This window comes from Uranotaenia lowii, chromosome 3, assembly GCF_029784155.1.
Source record: "Uranotaenia lowii strain MFRU-FL chromosome 3, ASM2978415v1, whole genome shotgun sequence".
Lineage (NCBI taxonomy): Eukaryota > Metazoa > Arthropoda > Insecta > Diptera > Culicidae > Uranotaenia > Uranotaenia lowii.
In genome coordinates this window covers 40334432-40354856 of record NC_073693.1, presented here as the reverse complement: position 1 = coordinate 40354856, position 20425 = coordinate 40334432, and the positions used below count along the sequence as shown (strand labels likewise).

At 30.4% G+C, this 20425-nt stretch overlaps 2 protein-coding genes across 2 annotated transcripts; both read left to right on the top strand.

The window, feature by feature from the left end:
- The first annotated feature begins 5647 nt into the window (after positions 1 to 5647).
- LOC129752118 (uncharacterized) lies at positions 5648 to 6418 on the top strand. The gene has a single exon (XM_055747909.1). The coding sequence runs from the start codon at positions 5648 to 5650 to the stop codon at positions 6416 to 6418; it is 771 nt and encodes a 256-aa protein (XP_055603884.1).
- Positions 6419 to 17299: 10881 nt separating this feature from the next.
- Positions 17300 to 17959, top strand: LOC129752117 (arylalkylamine N-acetyltransferase-like 2). Its single transcript, XM_055747907.1, has one exon. It carries the CDS (start codon positions 17300 to 17302, stop codon positions 17957 to 17959), a length of 660 nt encoding a protein of 219 aa, XP_055603882.1.
- The last annotated feature ends 2466 nt before the right edge of the window (positions 17960 to 20425 follow it).

Below are 20425 nucleotides of genomic sequence, written 5' to 3'. Positions count from 1 at the left end.
TAGTTCTTCATCAGTCATATTTTGCGAGTCTCGAATCTTTTGAATAATTTCTTTTACATCGACGCAGTATACTACAGGTGCTTCTTTGACGCTTTCGTCCCATATCACCCAACTTCTTGATTTCGAAGAAATCCTCTAATTGCCGGTTATATGAGCCTAACTTTTCTTTAAGATAAGGCTCAAAATTTCTACCAATTTTACGGAAGTTTCGTGTAATACTAAGGGTTTTCCTCACGCTTAAGTTGTTGTCAACTTTCATTTCGAACACATTCTGGGCAGATGCAGGAGCAGTTGGTTTCAAAGAGCTGTGAGCTCGTATGATGACTATTACCCATAGATTTACTATTACCTACACATTTGTGCTGAAAATTCTATCGCAAACAAGTTTATCGAAGACCCAAAAACGATTGAAACTACGCCTGGAAAGATATTCGTTTTTTAGTGAAGCGGAATTGAAAAAAACTTGAGAAACATGGAAAAATTTCAATCAGTCTAATACAGTTTTAGAAAATTGCCAATAACTTTTCAGGATCAATTCAAATCTTTTTCCAGTCTTCCACAAAGTTTTCGGGCATGAAAATGTCTATAAAGTCATTGAACTGTGTGATTGTCATAAAATATGTGTAGTCAGAAAAATCCATGGTCATAGAACATAAGGTCGAAAAACCCCATTGGAAATCTAATGCAAATTGACTCAAAATTTAAAATCGCTCTAATTTCAAAAAAGCCCGATGAAACATTTCCAAATTTTCATGATAGATGCCTGAATACTATATCTTTCGAATGTCGAGTGCCGTTTTGGTGGTCATTTTTTATTTTTAATAACGTATTTTGGCACACCGTGTTGGAGTTGTTTTAATCTGTTTTGCACGAAAAAGTGTGCGTCTTTGCTAAGTCCTAGGATTTGTAAAGCCTAGTCCACACTAGGCAACATAAACTGCGATTTTTGTTATGAGACGAACTTTGTTGTCTGTTGTTGCTGTTGTTGTTGTTGTTGTTGTTGGAAACCTGAGACAGCCTCTCAGTGTCTCCCGAAGGAAATGGGAGACGCTGAGACCGTCTCGAGACGAACCGTCTCCTAGTGTGAACTAGGCTTAACTCGCTAGCATGATGAAAACAACTTTGAAGAATTTGAATTCAGTTGTTTTCATCTTCATACATGGTGCGATCCCTGAACAGAAATTATTCACTCTCTGAATAATCTAAAATTACCGCGTTGAAAAGTTTCCGGCAAGCGTAATCTGTTTTGAGCATCAAAGTTACCGAATGGCAAAATGGCGTTTGCGCCAAATAATAAATACAATAAGACGTTAGTACAGTTTCACAAGTGAAAACTATTTTTATAAATCGAGAATTTAAAATGTGATTCGAAACTTTAACAGTGATTTTCTCAAAACTCGTCTAGTGGCTCATACGACCTAATCAGAACAAACTCAAGAAATTTTTTTTTCGAGTATTTATTGCATATTTTTTAAATGAATATCCGCGTTTGAAATTGCCTACACGCTCGTTTTCATTTAACCAATTATGGTTACTGAATAATCATTTTATGGTGTTTGCTCCAAAACTATCAATATGGTTATTTTTTAAGAATTTTTCTTTGTCAAAATTCAACCATTTATCAAGTTCTGATGTATAAACCACAAAATGGTTGAAAATTTTTACGTTTTTCTACGCCATATTGGAAGCTACCGTGGAGTGAACAAGAAGGTGTTTCGGATTTAATTTGTTCGCACAAGGCTGGAGAGATTCTTAAGGTAATTGTTTTATCATTATGAATTCCCAATTGAAAACTCAATCAATCAACAACAAAAATTAACTGCAGTGCACCAATTGAACGAATCTGCCGCAGTCTGGTTCCAGTTCCAGCTCCAACAGCACCGAACGCGGGGCTACTTACTTCCGGAACGAGCGCACATATAGTGATTCAAAAACTGGCCCTCCCGACCATTCTCCATAACATTCGGATGGAGCTGAGATGGGTAGACAGTCCAAAAAGCTCCACCCACCGGAGTGGAATTGCGGTCAACATAAGAGTCTGTGCTACAGTTGCTTCATCAGGAACTTTCCAGATGCATTTAGCACAAAGCAGCAGAAAAAGGAACCGGTAACTTTTTTTTGCAAACAGTTTCTTGTATTTCTTTTATGTAATTATTTCATTTTTTCAGCCTGACGAAATGCCGTTTTTTGGAAAAACTCCCTTGTCAGCTAGTCGTCCTCGAAATAACTAATAGCATCGTTGACGAAAATGTTATTCTCAAGAATGAAATCCGTCCCCAGAGCGTCTCGCGACAACTGATCCGCATAATCGTTCCCCGGAAGCTCGATATGTCCCGGAACCCATTGTGGTTCGATTACGCTGAACCAGCTGTAAGATCTCATTGGCAACGGAATTGCGCACCCAAGTATTTTTACTCTTCTTCTGAAACAAACATTTTTCCCAGTTATGTGACTTAATATCAACAAGCAAACATAACACCTAAAAAATTAATAAAGAAATAAAAAGGTGTGACAAACACAAAAAAAAAATTAAATTTTATTTTTTCTTCGAAAACATTCCAATTTGTTCTATTTCTTCGTTCACATTCTCCCTCAATTGCATTATGATTTAAAAACAACCAATTTTCAACTTCTCCTCCTGAATCCCATTCGGTTGAAAAATAACCATATTCGAACTTCTCCCCTAGAAGTCATTTTATGACTTCTCATGGAGAACTCATAAAATGGCATTTCCCGGGAAAAGGTCAAAAATGGTTATTTTTAAAACGTAAATGGTTTAATAATTTCTAGCGTGTATGAATTTAAAAGTTGCACTAGAGAGGTGAGTTCTTCTGATTATCATACGGGGATTTCCAACACAACTGCCGCACATACAGATTGAAAAAAAAATCTAATAAAGTACAAACAATCAAAAAATTCAGTATGCACAAATTTGAAACAAATTATTCTCTTGTCAATGATAATTTATTTAAAGTTTTTAGCTCAACTTGAACCTGAAAAACATTAAAAGACATGTTGACATGCCAAGAAAGGGATCATGCCAAAATAGGGCTCACTTACCCTATCTTCCTTTCAACATCGTGACCATCGTGACTTTTAAAACCCATTTGTTTCGCCGAAAAAATCACAGAAATTTAGTTTTATGGATACATAATACTTTAGTTCTACAAGTAACGTTAAGGATGCAATTTTCCCCATGCATTTCCAAATGCATAACTACATGGGCTAAATAACTTCATTTCATTTACTAACCTTGAACATATCTGTCGATTTTTTGTCGCTTTTCCTTACCCTGCCTTTAGACGGGGTTTTATATTACTTCTTTTCATAGCGATTCTTAACATTGCGATAAAACACAACAACTACCGATATCTATCAGAAAGCAGCCGCGAACAGCTGAAAAGAAAAATTACAGATCAAACATTGCTTTACATCGTTTCTTAAACGCTGCAATACGGTAATTCGATTAACTTTAACACGATTAACCGAACTGGAAGTAAAACATGAAACAAGCTTGTGATGATTTATGTGCCTACCTACCTACACAGTATTGTGTAGGCGTGTTTCTAGCTTACGTGAGAATTTTTCTAACAGGTTAAGGGTTGGCTTCCAGTAGATCATGTGTAACTTCAAAATCGTTCGCTCGGTTGTTACATCATTCTCAGGCGTTGTTATTGGCAGTTTGTTTCATGGTTGATACATTTGTGTAGGTATACACCGAAATTCTGATGCTCTAAACAATAAAAAAACATCACGTTTATTGAACCTGTAACATGGCGGAAATTGAGCTTTCACAAACTTCCATGAATCCAGTAAGGCTGCTTTGGAAGGTCCAGAACATTTTATAAAGCGGTCAGTTGTCGGTTACATCCCAATCCAAATGTAACGTTCGTCGGTTAAGGTTCACGCGTGAAAAGAAAAGAATAAAAATTAGGTGCGTTAGGTAATATCATTCTCAAGTTAATAAAAATGTTCGCCCTGAACAGAGGTGCAAATGAACGCTCATCGATATCAATGATTGATTTGTCATAAAACTGTTTTTTAAACGCCTTAGCGTTAAAACTGTAAATCAGAAAATTCGAGTTCAGGACGCCAGGAAATCAGTTATAAAAAATTGATTGAAGATTTTAACCCAACAGAGTGTGAAGTTATTGAGTTCAAGTTTGGAATGATAACGAGCAAGCAAGCACTGAATTATGTAAAAACCAAAAAATCAGGCTTATTTAAAAAAAATCAGGGAAAAAAACGAGGCCCCCAGGTTATCTTGATAAACCATCAAAAATCAGGCAAATCCTGAAAAAACAGGCACATCGGCATCTCGGTGAAAATGTTGAATCAACTAGTCACCTTTTTCATCGCGAAGCCATAAATGGGGTTCGTAGCCTACAAGCTATGTTAAAAACAGTTGTATACGCGCGGACTGAATAACCTCGCGATTCCCTCATGAGTGTTGCTAAACTTAAGGTGAACTAGGGCAAGAATGAGATACAACACGCTCCAAACATGTGTCGTCTCCGCCTTTAAAGCAGGAATCACATTCAAATAGTTTTATTGATAGAAACATTCTACTTGGGCGCGCGTCGCATTTTTTCATACTCTAACATTCAACTACTTACCGTTTTATTTCCACGTGTGCGAAGGATCCACATTTCCACAGTCACGCGATCGAATAGCAGATCAATCAACTTTGTCGACCTTGGTTAGTTTTTCGAGCTTGTAGGAAAACAATCGTACCAATTCGTTAGAGTGAAGTCACATGTTTGTGAAGACAGATCGAGCGAAAAAAAACAGAAAACATCCAACTAAAATTCGCTCGTTCGCGCGTTGAACGATAAATAAAAGGTTAGAAAGCCTACCTTCAACTCAAAATGTGTTTGCGCATTTGATGCAGTCCCATAGAGCCAGTCCCATATTGCAGCTTCCCGGGAAATCCCGCGCCCCGACAGCTGGTAGACGTAAACATTGATGATTGATAAACCGGGACCCAACAGAGACGTGTCACGTGGTGGGATTTCTCGGATTCCGGTGCTTTTTCTTCACTCCACACGTTATTGGATACACATGAGAGAGACACTGTTATAGTATGTATACTGGGAACGCGACGATCATTCATCGCAAAATAATCACCCGAGCGATAAGTTGGTTCATGCATTTGTTACCAGTTGACTAGCTTACACCTTCTCATTGACGTTGCTAGTTACTTGAGCCACACAAGTGTTAGAGGGCCTTTCAGTGAAGCGCTGAATCAATCGCTCGATCGCCAGGGAAAATCCCTTGCTTGGTTCTGCTGCTGCTAGAGGGTGGCAATTCTTATTCAGAACACGTACGGCAGACGAAATTTAGTTAGTACAGGGCAGGGGCCGGGTTGTTTATTCCCGATCTAGCTGGGGATTAGGAACAAGCTTAAGCGAGTAGTTCTGTGTTTTACGTTGAATATTGGAAATTGCATAAGGAATCGAGATGTTATACAATGGGAATGGGAGTTCGCACTCAGTTTTATGGAACCAGCAGTGGGATGAATTTTAAAGCTTCGGGGATCTTTTATAAAGCTGTCAGCTGACGGAAGCATCCCAGTTTGAGCCTGAGATTCAACGGAAACGGTTTGCGAAAAACGAATAATAATTTAGAGTGTGTGCAAAATTTAAAAATGTTTGCCATGAAAACTTGTCGCCGGTTATGTTCGATGGGAGCATCGATCAATCAAAGGGCGGCCTTCCTGCACCAGAACGTTGTTGTCAAACCTAGCCCGAAGGCCCTTTTGGAACCATCGGTGGCTCATGGCCTCCGGTATCGACTTGCCACCCCAGCAGACCGGGAGCTGCTCCGGGATGGTTTGGAAAAGTACTTCTACCCGGAAGATCCAGTCACAACTTCTCACTACTCCGGAAGTGCGGTTACGGCGGACGATATGGAAAGTGCCCTCGGAATGATCGACACCGGCCTCATGATCCTGGCCGTGGACGAAGAAACTGGACGGCTAGGAGGCTTCGCTGGATCAACCATTGTGACACCAGATGAACCGGCCAAACTCCTCGAACTCGCATCCCAAGTACAAACGAAAAAGTTTGCAGATATTCTTCGATTGCTTGCCCATCTTTCGGCTAATACCAAGGTCTGTGAAAGATTTGGAGTGGATCAAGCCTATCATTTTTGTATAACCAGTGTCAATCCGGAGTTCCGTGGCAAGGCCATAGGCGTTATGTTGCAGAAGAAACACGTCCAGCTGGCACACGCTCATGGAATTCGGGTTTTCAGCGTCGATTGTACCGGTCCATTTTCGGCTCAGGGGTGTGAGCGCCTCGGAATGAAATGTGTCCACACTATGAAGTACACCGATTTTAAGGATGAAACAGGCAAGGTGCTGTTCCATGGCAAGGAAAACTTCACGGAACTGAAGTCGTACGTGATGAAAGTTTGAAGACTGTTTAAGTGCATTTAAATTTAATTTATTGTTTTAGTTAGTAAGCTCCTGTGAAAGTCTTGATGAGTATTGTTTGTAAAACCAGTATTAGCATAACATCTGAATAAATAAAATTGTTAATTCAACTGTTTAATAATTCCTTTTCTCCACAGTGATAAAATTTAAGATATCACATTTACTGTATGAATTTGGTGAAACAATCCCAGCAAAGCTTGAGCTTGCTATCAACTATGATCCACCTGCGGCCTCTCCTGGCATAATGATTTATTTATAAATTGATCACTGTCTTAATAGTAGGAAATAATTAAAAATATGTAAGGTACTTAACTTTAGCCATTTGGCAGAGATCCGAGTTTTCAATGTTGATTTTCAGGACATTCGGATGTTTTGTTTCACCTAGCGTAGCGGTTCACAGCATTCCGGAAATAATGATAATTATCCTTCACAATTTCTATTTTTTCCAATTTTCAACTTTTCACGCTAAAATTTGAAATTTTGACAGGAAAAAAACATCGTAATTTTTCCAACCAACGCCTACTTCTCTTTTCATTGATGAAAAAATTTCAAAAGATGACGCAAACGAAACATTCCTTTAAACCCTAAAAGCCATCCTGTAATAAACTTTTGAGAAGGTGGCGCGATTCTCAGTGTTCTTAGAAAGCTGACCGAATTGAAAAGTCGACAAAATTTAAATAAATAACAAAATGGACAAAATTGACAAAATAACCAATATTGACAAAGATGACAAAATTGATAAAATTGACAAAACTTACAAAATTAACAGGAACCAAATACTTGCAAAATTGTAATAATTGAAAAAATTGAAACAATTTAAAAAACTGACAAAATTGACAAAATTGACAAAATTGACAAAACTGACAAAATTGACAAAATTGTCAAAATTGACAAAATTGACAAAATTGACAAAACTGCAAAAATTGTCAAAATTTACAAAATTGACAAAATCGACAAAATCAACAAAATTGACAAAATTGAAAAAATTGATAAAATTGACAAAATTGGCAAAATTGACAAAATTAACAAAATTGACAAAATTGACAAAATTGACCAAATTGACCAAATTGAAAAAATTTACAAAATTAACAAAATTGATAAAATTGACAAAATTAACCAAACTGACAAAATTGACAAAATTGTCAAAATTGACAAAATTGACAAAATCGACAAAATCAACAAAATTGACAAAATTGAAAAAAATTGCCAAAATTGACAAAATTGACAAAATTGGCAAAATTGACAAAATTGACCAAATTGACCAAATTGATAAAATTTACAAAATTGATAAAATTGACAAAATTGACAAAATTGACAAAACTGTCAAAATTGACAAAATTGACGAAATTGACAAAATAGTACAAAATTGACAAAGTTGACAAAATTGACAAAATTGAAGAAAATGACAAAATTGACAAAATTGACAAAATGGACAAAATTGACAAAATTGACAAAATAGAAAAAATTGACAAAATTGACAAAAATGACATAATGACAAAATTGACAAATTTACAAAATTGACAGAATTGACAAAATTAACAAAATTGACAAAATTGAAGAAAATGACAAAATTGACATATTTGACAAAATTGACAAAATGGACAAAATTGACAACATTGAAAACATTGACAACATTGACAAAATTGACAAAATTGACAAAATTAACAAAATTGACAAAATTGACAAAATTGACAAAATTGACAAAATTGACAAAATTGACAAAATTGACAAAATTGACAAAATTGACAAAATGGACAAAATTGACAAAATTGACGAAATGGACAAAATTGACAAAATTGACAAAATTTACAAAACTGACAAATTTGACAAAATTGACAAAATTGACAAAATTAAAATTGATAAAATTGACAAAATTGACGTAATTGACAAAATTGACAAAATTGACCAAATTGACAAAATTGACAAAATTGACAAAATTGACAAATTTGACAAAATTGACAAAATTGACAAATTTGACAAAATTGACAAAATTGACAAAATTGACAAAATTGACAAAATTGACAAAATCGACAAAATTGACAAAATTGACAAAATTAACAAAAATGACAAAATTGACAAAATTGACAAAATTGACAAAATTGACCAAATTGACAAAATTGACAACATTGACAAAATTGACAACATTGACAAAATTAACGAAATTGACAAAATTGTCAAAATTGACAAAATTGACAAAATTGTCAAAATTGTCAAAATTGACAAAATTGACAAAATTGACAAAATTGACAAAATTGACAAAATTGACAAATTGACAAAATTAACAAAATTAACGAAATTGACAAAAATGACAAAATTGACAAAATTGACCAAAATGACAAAATTGACAAAATTGAAAAAAGTTGAGAAAATTGACAAAATTGACAAATTTGACAAAATTGACAAAATTGCCAAATTGACAAAATTGACAAAATTGACAAAATTGACAAAATTGACAAAATTGAAAAAAATGCCAAAATTGACAAAATTAATAGAATTGACAAAATTGACAAAATTGATAAAATTGACAAAATTTACAAAATTTCAAAAACTGAAAAAAAAAACGAAATTGACAAAATAGACAAAATAACGAAATTGACGAAATTGACAAAATTGACAAAATTGACCAAACTGACAAATTGATAAATTGACAAAAATAATAAAATTGAAAAAAATTGACGAAATTGACAAAATTGACAAAATTGACAAAATTTAAAAAAAAATTGCCAAAATTGATAAAATTGACAAAATTGACAAAATTGAAAAAAATGGACGAAATTGACAAAATTGACCAAATAGACAAAATTGACAAAATTGACAAAATTGACAAAATTGGCAATATTGACAAAATTGACAAAATTGACAAAATTGACAAAATTGACAAAATTGAAAAAATTGACAAAAATGACAAAATTGACAAAATTGACAACCTTGACAAAACAGACAAAATTGACAAAATTGACAAAATTGACAAAATGGACAAAATTGACAAAATTGACAAAATTGTCAAAATAGACAAAATTGAATAAATTGACAAAATTGACAAAATTGACGAAATGGACAAAATTGACAAAATTGACAAATTGACAAAATTGACAAAACTGACAAAATTGACAAAATTGACAAAATTGACAAAATTGACATAATTAAAATTGATAAAATTTACAAAATTGACGAACTTGACAAAATTGACAAAATTGACAAAATTGACAAAATTAACGAAATTGACAAAAATGACAAAATTGACAAAATTGACCAAAATGACAAAATTGACAAAATTGAAAAAAGTTGAGAAAATTGACAAAATTGACAAAATTGACAAATTTGACAAAATTGACAAAATTGACAAAATTGACAAAATTGACAAAATTGACAAAATTGACAAAATTGACAAAATTGACAAAATTGACAAAATTGACAAAATTGACAAAATTGACAAAATTGACAAAATTGACAAAATTGACAAGATTGGCAAAATTGACAAAATTGAAAAAAATGCCAAAATTGACAAAATTAATAAAATTGACAAAATTGACAAAATTGATAAAATTGACAAAATTTACAAAATTTCAAAAAATGAAAAAAAAAACGAAATTGACAAAAAAGACAAAATAACGAAATTGACGAAATTGACAAAATTGACAAAACTGACAAATTGATAAATTGACAAAAATAATAAAATTGAAAAAAATTGACGAAATTGACAAAATTGACAAAATTTAAAAAAAAATTGCCAAAATTGATAAAATTGACAAAATTTACAAAATTGACAAATTTGAAAAAATTGACAAAATTGACAAAACAAACAAAATTGACAAAATTGAAAAAAATGGACGAAATTGACAAAATTGACCAAATTGACAAAATTGACAAAATTGACAACATTGACAAAATTGACCAAATTGACCAAATTGACAAAATTGTCAAAATTGATAAAAATGACAAAATTGACAAAATTGAAAAAATTGACAAAATTGACAAAATTGACAAAATTGATAAAATTGAATAAATTGACCAAATTGACAAAATTGACAAAATTGACAACATTGACAAAATTGACGAAATTGACAAAAATGAAAAAAATGACAAAATTGACAAAATTGACCAAAATGACAAAATTGACAAAATTGAAAAAAAGTTGACAAAATTGAAAAAATTGACAAAATTGACAAAATGGACAAATTTGACAAAATTGACAAAATTGACAAAATTGACAAAATGGACAAAATTGACAAAATTGACAAAATTGACAATACTGACAAAATTGACAAAATTGAAAAAATTGCCAAAATTGACAAAATTAATAAAATTGACAAAATTTATAAAATTTACAAAATTTACAAAATTTCAAAAAATGAAAAAAAAAACAAAATTGACAAAATAGACAAAATAACGAAATTGACAAAATTGACAAAATTGACAAAATCGACGAAATTGACAAAATTGACAAAATTTAGAAAAAAATTGCCAAAATTGATAAAATTGACAAAATTTACAAAATTGACAAATTTGAAAAAATTGAAAAAATTGACAAAATTGACAAAACGGACAAAATTGACAAAATTGAAAAAAATTGACGAAATTGACGAAATTGACAAAATAGACAAAATTGACAAAATTGACAAAATTGACAAAATTGACAAAATTGACAAAATTGACAAAATTGACAAAATTGACAAAATTGACAAAATTGACAAAATTGACAAATTTGAAAAAATTGACAAAATTGGCAAAATTGACAAAATTGACAAAATTGACAAAATTGACAAAATTGACAAAATTGACAAAATTGACAAAATTGACAAAATTGACAAAATTGACAAAATTGACAATATTGATAAAATTGACAAAATTGACAAAATTGACAAAATTGACAAAATTGACAAAATTGACAAAATTGACAAAACTGACAATACTAAAAAAATTGACAAAATTGAAAAAATTTACAAAATTGACAAAATTGACAAAATTGACAAAATTGACAACATTGACAAAATAGACAAAATTGACAAAATTGACAAAATTGACAAAATTGACAAAATTGTCTTTTTTGTCTTTTTGTCTTTTTGTCTTTTTTGTCTTTTTTGTCTTTTTTGTCTTTTTTGTCTTTTTTGTCTTTTTTGTCTTTTTTGTCTTTTTTGTCTTTTTTGTCTTTTTTGTCTTTTTTGTCTTTTTTGTCTTTTTTGTCTTTTTTGTCTTTTTTGTCTTTTTTGTCTTTTTTGTCTTTTTTGTCTTTTTTGTCTTTTTTGTCTTTTTTGTCTTTTTTGTCTTTTTTGTCTTTTTTGTCTTTTTTGTCTTTTTTGTCTTTTTTGTCTTTTTTGTCTTTTTTGTCTTTTTTGTCTTTTTTGTCTTTTTTGTCTTTTTTGTCTTTTTTGTCTTTTTTGTCTTTTTTGTCTTTTTTGTCTTTTTTGTCTTTTTTGTCTTTTTTGTCTTTTTTGTCTTTTTTGTCTTTTTTGTCTTTTTTGTCTTTTTTGTCTTTTTTGTCTTTTTTGTCTTTTTTGTCTTTTTTGTCTTTTTTGTCTTTTTTGTCTTTTTTGTCTTTTTTGTCTTTTTTGTCTTTTTTGTCTTTTTTGTCTTTTTTGTCTTTTTTGTCTTTTTTGTCTTTTTTGTCTTTTTTGTCTTTTTTGTCTTTTTTGTCTTTTTTGTCTTTTTTGTCTTTTTTGTCTTTTTTGTCTTTTTTGTCTTTTTTGTCTTTTTTGTCTTTTTTGTCTTTTTTGTCTTTTTTGTCTTTTTTGTCTTTTTTGTCTTTTTTGTCTTTTTTGTCTTTTTTGTCTTTTTTGTCTTTTTTGTCTTTTTTGTCTTTTTTGTCTTTTTTGTCTTTTTTGTCTTTTTTGTCTTTTTTGTCTTTTTTGTCTTTTTTGTCTTTTTTGTCTTTTTTGTCTTTTTTGTCTTTTTTGTCTTTTTTGTCTTTTTTGTCTTTTTTGTCTTTTTTGTCTTTTTTGTCTTTTTTGTCTTTTTTGTCTTTTTTGTCTTTTTTGTCTTTTTTGTCTTTTTTGTCTTTTTTGTCTTTTTTGTCTTTTTTGTCTTTTTTGTCTTTTTTGTCTTTTTTGTCTTTTTTGTCTTTTTTGTCTTTTTTGTCTTTTTTGTCTTTTTTGTCTTTTTTGTCTTTTTTGTCTTTTTTGTCTTTTTTGTCTTTTTTGTCTTTTTTGTCTTTTTTGTCTTTTTTGTCTTTTTTGTCTTTTTTGTCTTTTTTGTCTTTTTTGTCTTTTTTGTCTTTTTTGTCTTTTTTGTCTTTTTTGTCTTTTTTGTCTTTTTTGTCTTTTTTGTCTTTTTTGTCTTTTTTGTCTTTTTTGTCTTTTTTGTCTTTTTTGTCTTTTTTGTCTTTTTTGTCTTTTTTTTGGTCTTTTTGTTGTCTTTTTGTCTTTTTTTTGTCTTTTTTTTGTCTTTTTTTTTGTCTTTTTTTGTTCGTTTTTGTCTTTTTTGTCTTTTTGTCTTTTTTGTGCTTTTTTTTGTTTTTTTGTCTTTTTTTGTCTTTTTTGTCTTTTTTGTCTTTTTTGTCTTTTTTGGTCTTTTTTGTCTTTTTTGTCTTTTTGTCTTTTTTGTCTTTTTTGTCTTTTTTGTCTTTTTTGTCTTTTTTGTCTTTTTTGTCTTTTTTGTCTTTTTTGTCTTTTTTGTCTTTTTTTGTCTTTTTTGTCTTTTTTGTCTTTTTTGTCTTTTTTGTCTTTTTTGTCTTTTTGTCTTTTTTGTCTTTTTTGTCTTTTTTGTCTTTTTTGTCTTTTTTGTCTTTTTTGTCTTTTTTGTCTTTTTTGTCTTTTTTGTCTTTTTTGTCTTTTTGTCTTTTTTGTCTTTTTTGTCTTTTTTGTCTTTTTTGTCTTTTTTGTCTTTTTTGTCTTTTTTTGTCTTTTTTGTCTTTTTGTCTTTTTTGTCTTTTTTGTCTTTTTTGTCTTTTTTGTCTTTCTTTTTGTCTTTTTTGTCTTTTTTGTCTTTTTTGTCTTTTTTTGTCTTTTTTGTCTTTTTTTGTCTTTTTTGTCTTTTTTGTCTTTTTTGTCTTTTTTGTCTTTTTTGTCTTTTTGTCTTTTTTGTCTTTTTTGTCTTTTTTGTCTTTTTTGTCTTTTTTGTCTTTTTTGTCTTTTTTGTCTTTTTTGTCTTTTTTGTCTTTTTTGTCTTTTTGTCTTTTGTCTTTTTTGTCTTTTTTGTCTTTTTTGTCTTTTTTGTCTTTTTTGTCTTTTTTGTCTTTTTTGTCTTTTTTTGTCTTTTTTGTCTTTTTTTGTCTTTTTTGTCTTTTTTGTCTTTTTTGTCTTTTTTGTCTTTTTTGTCTTTTTTGTCTTTTTTGTCTTTTTTGTCTTTTTTGTCTTTTTTGTCTTTTTTGTCTTTTTTGTCTTTTTTGTCTTTTTTGTCTTTTTTGTCTTTTTTGTCTTTTTTGTCTTTTTTGTCTTTTTTGTCTTTTTTGTCTTTTTTGTCTTTTTTGTCTTTTTTGTCTTTTTTGTCTTTTTGTCTTTTTTGTCTTTTTTGTCTTTTTTGTCTTTTTTGTCTTTTTTGTCTTTTTTGTCTTTTTTGTCTTTTTTGTCTTTTTTGTCTTTTTTGTCTTTTTTGTCTTTTTTGTCTTTTTTGTCTTTTTTGTCTTTTTGTCTTTTTTGTCTTTTTTGTCTTTTTGTCTTTTTTGTCTTTTTTGTCTTTTTTGTCTTTTTTGTCTTTTTTGTCTTTTTTGTCTTTTTTGTCTTTTTTGTCTTTTTGTCTTTTTTGTCTTTTTTGTCTTTTTTGTCTTTTTTGTCTTTTTTGTCTTTTTTGTCTTTTTTGTCTTTTTTGTCTTTTTTGTCTTTTTTGTCTTTTTTGTCTTTTTTGTCTTTTTTGTCTTTTTTGTCTTTTTTGTCTTTTTTGTCTTTTTTGTCTTTTTTGTCTTTTTTTTTGTCTTTTTTGTCTTTTTTGTCTTTTTTGTCTTTTTTGTCTTTTTTGTCTTTTTGTCTTTTTGTCTTTTTTGTCTTTTTTGTCTTTTTTGTCTTTTTTGTCTTTTTTGTCTTTTTTGTCTTTTTTGTCTTTTTTGTCTTTTTTTGTCTTTTTTGTCTTTTTTGTCTTTTGTCTTTTTTGTCTTTTTTGTCTTTTTTGTCTTTTTTGTCTTTTTTTGTCTTTTTTGTCTTTTTTGTCTTTTTTGTCTTTTTTGTCTTTTTGTCTTTTTTGTCTTTTTTGTGTCTTTTTTGTCTTTTTTGTCTTTTTTGTCTTTTTTGTCTTTTTTGTCTTTTTTGTCTTTTTTTGTCTTTTTTGTCTTTTTTGTCTTTTTGTTGTCTTTTTTGTCTTTTTTGTCTTTTTTGTCTTTTTTGTCTTTTTTGTCTTTTTTGTCTTTTTTTGTCTTTTTTGTCTTTTTTGTCTTTTTTGTCTTTTTTGTCTTTTTTGTCTTTTTTGTCTTTTTTGTCTTTTTTGTCTTTTTTGTCTTTTTTGTCTTTTTTGTCTTTTTGTCTTTTTTGTCTTTTTTGTCTTTTTTGTCTTTTTTGTCTTTTTTGTCTTTTTTGTCTTTTTTGTCTTTTTTGTCTTTTTTGTCTTTTTTGTCTTTTTTGTCTTTTTTGTCTTTTTTGTCTTTTTTGTCTTTTTTGTCTTTTTTGTCTTTTTTGTCTTTTTTGTCTTTTTTGTCTTTTTTGTCTTTTTTGTCTTTTTTGTCTTTTTTGTCTTTTTTGTCTTTTTTGTCTTTTTTGTCTTTTTTGTCTTTTTTGTCTTTTTTGTCTTTTTTGTCTTTTTTGTCTTTTTTGTCTTTTTTGTCTTTTTTGTCTTTTTTGTCTTTTTTGTCTTTTTTGTCTTTTTTGTCTTTTTTGTCTTTTTTGTCTTTTTTGTCTTTTTTGTCTTTTTTGTCTTTTTTGTCTTTTTTGTCTTTTTTGTCTTTTTTGTCTTTTTTGTCTTTTTTGTCTTTTTTGTCTTTTTTGTCTTTTTTGTCTTTTTTGTCTTTTTTGTCTTTTTTGTCTTTTTTGTCTTTTTTGTCTTTTTTGTCTTTTTTGTCTTTTTTGTCTTTTTTGTCTTTTTTGTCTTTTTTGTCTTTTTTGTCTTTTTTGTCTTTTTTGTCTTTTTTGTCTTTTTTGTCTTTTTTGTCTTTTTTGTCTTTTTTGTCTTTTTTGTCTTTTTTGTCTTTTTTGTCTTTTTTGTCTTTTTTGTCTTTTTTGTCTTTTTTGTCTTTTTTGTCTTTTTTGTCTTTTTTGTCTTTTTTGTCTTTTTTGTCTTTTTTGTCTTTTTTGTCTTTTTTGTCTTTTTTGTCTTTTTTGTCTTTTTTGTCTTTTTTGTCTTTTTTGTCTTTTTTGTCTTTTTTGTCTTTTTTGTCTTTTTTGTCTTTTTTGTCTTTTTTGTCTTTTTTGTCTTTTTTGTCTTTTTTGTCTTTTTTGTCTTTTTTGTCTTTTTTGTCTTTTTTGTCTTTTTTGTCTTTTTTGTCTTTTTTGTCTTTTTTGTCTTTTTTGTCTTTTTTGTCTTTTTTGTCTTTTTTGTCTTTTTTGTCTTTTTTGTCTTTTTTGTCTTTTTTGTCTTTTTTGTCTTTTTTGTCTTTTTTGTCTTTTTTGTCTTTTTTGTCTTTTTTGTCTTTTTTGTCTTTTTTGTCTTTTTTGTCTTTTTTGTCTTTTTTGTCTTTTTTGTCTTTTTTGTCTTTTTTGTCTTTTTTGTCTTTTTTGTCTTTTTTGTCTTTTTTGTCTTTTTTGTCTTTTTTGTCTTTTTTGTCTTTTTTGTCTTTTTTGTCTTTTTTGTCTTTTTTGTCTTTTTTGTCTTTTTTGTCTTTTTTGTCTTTTTTGTCTTTTTTGTCTTTTTTGTCTTTTTTGTCTTTTTTGTCTTTTTTGTCTTTTTTGTCTTTTTTGTCTTTTTTGTCTTTTTTGTCTTTTTTGTCTTTTTTGTCTTTTTTGTCTTTTTTGTCTTTTTTGTCTTTTTTGTCTTTTTTGTCTTTTTTGTCTTTTTTGTCTTTTTTGTCTTTTTTGTCTTTTTTGTCTTTTTTGTCTTTTTTGTCTTTTTTGTCTTTTTTGTCTTTTTTGTCTTTTTTGTCTTTTTTGTCTTTTTTGTCTTTTTTGTCTTTTTTGTCTTTTTTGTCTTTTTTGTCTTTTTTGTCTTTTTTGTCTTTTTTGTCTTTTTTGTCTTTTTTGTCTTTTTTGTCTTTTTTGTCTTTTTTGTCTTTTTTGTCTTTTTTGTCTTTTTTGTCTTTTTTGTCTTTTTTGTCTGTCTGTTTTTAGTTTTTTTTTATCTTTTTTGTCTTTTTTGTCGTTTTTTTTTGTAATAGTTCGTTATTTTTCATTTGGGAACAAAACGATGCTAGAAAATGAAACTTTCTCACACTTACAATCTATTTCGGAAAAGCATAGATATCGTTTGATGAATTTTAATTTATTATATTAAACCTGTTTAGTTTTGTTTTTTTTCTTAATGAAATTTTTATAGTTTACTGATGTTTTCATCCATTCAGTTTCTTATAAGTGTATTCGTTAAAAAAAAAAGTTTAATTAATTTTTGTTTAGGTATTTAAGATAAATGTAAGTGAACTAAATTCAATTGCTTCGAATCAATGGAATCTATCTTTCTTTCTGACACACACCCTCGATGAGATCATCTTTCTTTTCTGAATTTCTGCCACCGCACTAGTTTCTGAAGATTGACCGACGATTTTTGCTGCTGAATCATAAATATGATTGCGAGGGTAAATTTCTTTGAGGTTGGGTTTTCTTCATTTTATTGGTAAATTCTATTCGAGGATGAATACAAAAGTTCTCTGCCTCGGTGGGATATATAATCCTTCTGGTTTTTTTTAGCAATGATCAGAGCATTCGATATTATTTGCTAAGGAGGTTTGTGGGAAACGATCTACGTTAAGTTTTGTAAATGTTCAGTTCACAAGGATTAAGAAACGTGTTACCTTCGGGATTAAGATTAGTTCAAAGATCGCTTACAGCCGCTACACTTCCAAAAACTACCGGTGCAATGGACCCAATCACGATCGATGGAGTTCTTTATCGTCTGGCTACCCGGTCGGATCGAGGAATTCTTCAGGAAGCGTTGCGGAAATATTTTTACCCAGAGGAACCGTCCACATTTGCCTACTACGGTGGAAGCGAAGTGACACCGGATGACATGGAAAGTTCCCTGAGGATCATCGATGATGGCTTCATGATTTTGGCGATCGAAGAGGAGAGTTGTAAGGTGATTGGATTCGCCGGTGCTTACATTATTGGACCAGATCAAGCAGACAGGCTGAAGAAGTTGGCTGACAAGGCGGAGACCGAGAAATTTGCCGACATCCTTCGACTGTTGGCTCATTTGTCCGAGAAGACCCAAGTTTGCCAGCGATTCGGAGTAGATCGTGCATATTATCTCACCCTGGGTGGAGTGGATCCAAACTTTCGCGGTAAATCACTGGGAATCGTAATGACCAGGCAACACCTGAAGATGGCTCTCAATCGGGGGATCCGAGTTTTTAGTGCAGATTGTACCGGGCCATACTCAGCGAGAGCCTGCCAGCGTCTAGGGATGGAGTGTGTTTACTCATTGCCCTACGGTGATTTCAAAAATGCGGCTGGTCAGCAGCTTTTCTTGTCGAAGAGAGAGTACAGTGAGTTTAAATCATTTGTCATGAAGCTCTAAATGTCGAAAAAATAAAGTTTCTTTTTGATACCAAAGAGTTTTCACGAACTTTTTCGTCGTTTTTTTAGTTTCAAGTGGTTGATGGAGTTGAAGCATAGTGCAAGATTTTTGCGCCCTTTTGATAAGATCGTCGACCCGCGCTTCACCAGAGTCATTCTGCCCTAGGGAACAAAATTCATTATGTTTGCAACATTGTTGCTAATTGATTTGCGCTGTCGAGAAAACTGCTCGCATTCACCAGACGTCTGGGTACGTTTGAGTAACTGGTTTGCAACATTGTAAGCTGAAAGTTCAACTTATAACATAGGTTTTCGAATTGTACCCCTTTGGAAGCTTGTTATCAATTAAGTACGACATCGAAACCGATGTTGGCACCGGATCGATCATCTGAATATTTCGAGTACAAATTAAAACACCTGTTTCGAAGCATTTAACATATGTAGGTATCTAGGTTTCTTTTTTTTACCAATAAATACCGCTAATTGGGATTAATTTGATCACCGAGGTAACATTGATCAGCATGAAAAGTTTTTGATAATTAACTTATAATTGTTTTAGGTATAAGGTTCATGTATAACTGGTTTTTTAGAGCTAGTTCACTGGTGTTGGGAAAAAGTGGTAGAAATTTTGACACTTTTGGCACATTTTGAAAACTTCACCATGCGAAAACATTTCAAGATCTGTGGCCTTCAAGAGTTTTTACAACACGTGTTGTATTCTCGCATGCTGTGATGCAAAAATAGCAATATTTCTATCACATACGGCAGGAATAGAAACAGTGCTGTAAAAAAATACAACGCTCAAAGGTCTTGAAAACATTTTTATATGGTAAAATTTTTAAAATGTGCTTCAAGTGTCAAAATTTCTACCACTTTCCCTCAACACCAGTGAACTTGCTCTTAGGTTTGGGTTTAAAAGCTTATGTATCCAGCTTCAAATAGAAGAAGGAAGTAGGCGATGCCTCCTAAGCAACTCAGGCGTTTTTTTTCTGTTCGCGAAAATTTGTGTATATTTAATTTTTTTTTTGTTTAGTTATAGTGAAACTATTTAAAAGTACTACGACCGGATAGGGGAAATAAACCATTCGGTAATCACCGTAGACCGGTGGCAATTGGGATTGTTCTGATGGAATACCTAAATTAGTGCAAAAGAAAATTGTCAACCAGGAGTTGCTCCGAAAAAATTGTCAACCAGGAGCAACTGCGCGTGCTTAATTTTGGTTTTCGGTGACGAGAGGAAGTTCAGAAAACGTATATTTTTTCGATTGTATTGACTAAAGATATGCAATTTAAAACGAAGGAAACTAAATACATCCCACTAGTCATGGTTTCAGTTTTTCGTTCATCCTTTTTTCGATTGTGTCTTTTTACGAGTGCGGTCGCGTTTTTTTTTTCTATCACCAGAATGACCGAATATGATAGTAGATTTCCGTTGATCGTTTATTGAAAACATGAGTACAGATCACAAATATGTCGATAATTCGATGTATGCAGGGCTGGTAGCGGTTTGACAATGAAATAGTAGGGACTTTAGTGACCAAAATTTGAAAAAAAGTGACCAAATAGTGACTTTGAGGACCGAAAAAAGTGACCAAATAGTGACTATGTAGAACGAAAAAATAACTTTGAAGTACAAAAAATGTGACCAGTCAGGCCCGTGCGATGGACCCTTCCGGGGGGGTTTTCAAAATTCAAATTTAGATAAAATTAATAACAATACCAAAAATAAACAATTGAAAAGGAAAGGGTTTTCTTACACCATTTGTCACTCATGTTCAACACAAAAACTAAAAAAATGACTGATAAACTAAATTTTGGAAACATATTACTATGAATGTTTCAAATTTTCGATAAGTCAAGAAAGTAAGAAATAAATTAGTTTCAGAAGAATTTCTTAGCAAATTTAAAATTAAAAAATATCTGAATTCTAAAATAAATGTCAAATCTTGTACAAAACTTAGCATGAATAGATGTTAGGAAAATGATAATATTTGTTAATTTTTATTCATCTAAATTTGGAATTCTTTTCCTCATTTTTAACTGGAAGTTTAGTGAGAAATTCCGCTGTAATTTTTTAATCTGAACAAAAAATATTTAATCACGATTTAAAATGTAAATTACCGATTACTGAATAAGAAATGAATTTTGAACAGAATTTATTCAATGTTTGATGTTTTAATTTAATTTTACAAAAAGTAGAATATATTTATAATTATTTTAAAAGTGCCAGTTATAGAAGCCAGACATAAAACCTTTAATAAAGTAAAATCCTACATGTTCAACTACACTGACAAAGAAATGTTAGAAAATGAGTAATTACATATGTGAATGATAAAAACTGATAAACAATTAAAAATAATGAGTTCTAAACTTTTGTTATTAACACTGCGTATTAAAATTTATTTTGAAAGTTGCTGCTTAGAACAATTTTTCAAACTTTTTAGATTAATTTTATAAATCATGATCG

Excerpts from the sequence above, each read along its gene's own strand:
- LOC129752118 (XM_055747909.1), top strand. The coding sequence starts at position 5,648 with ATGTTTGCCATGAAAACTTGTCGCCGGTTATGTTCGATGGGAGCATCG.
- LOC129752117 (XM_055747907.1), top strand. The coding sequence starts at position 17,300 with ATGGACCCAATCACGATCGATGGAGTTCTTTATCGTCTGGCTACCCGG.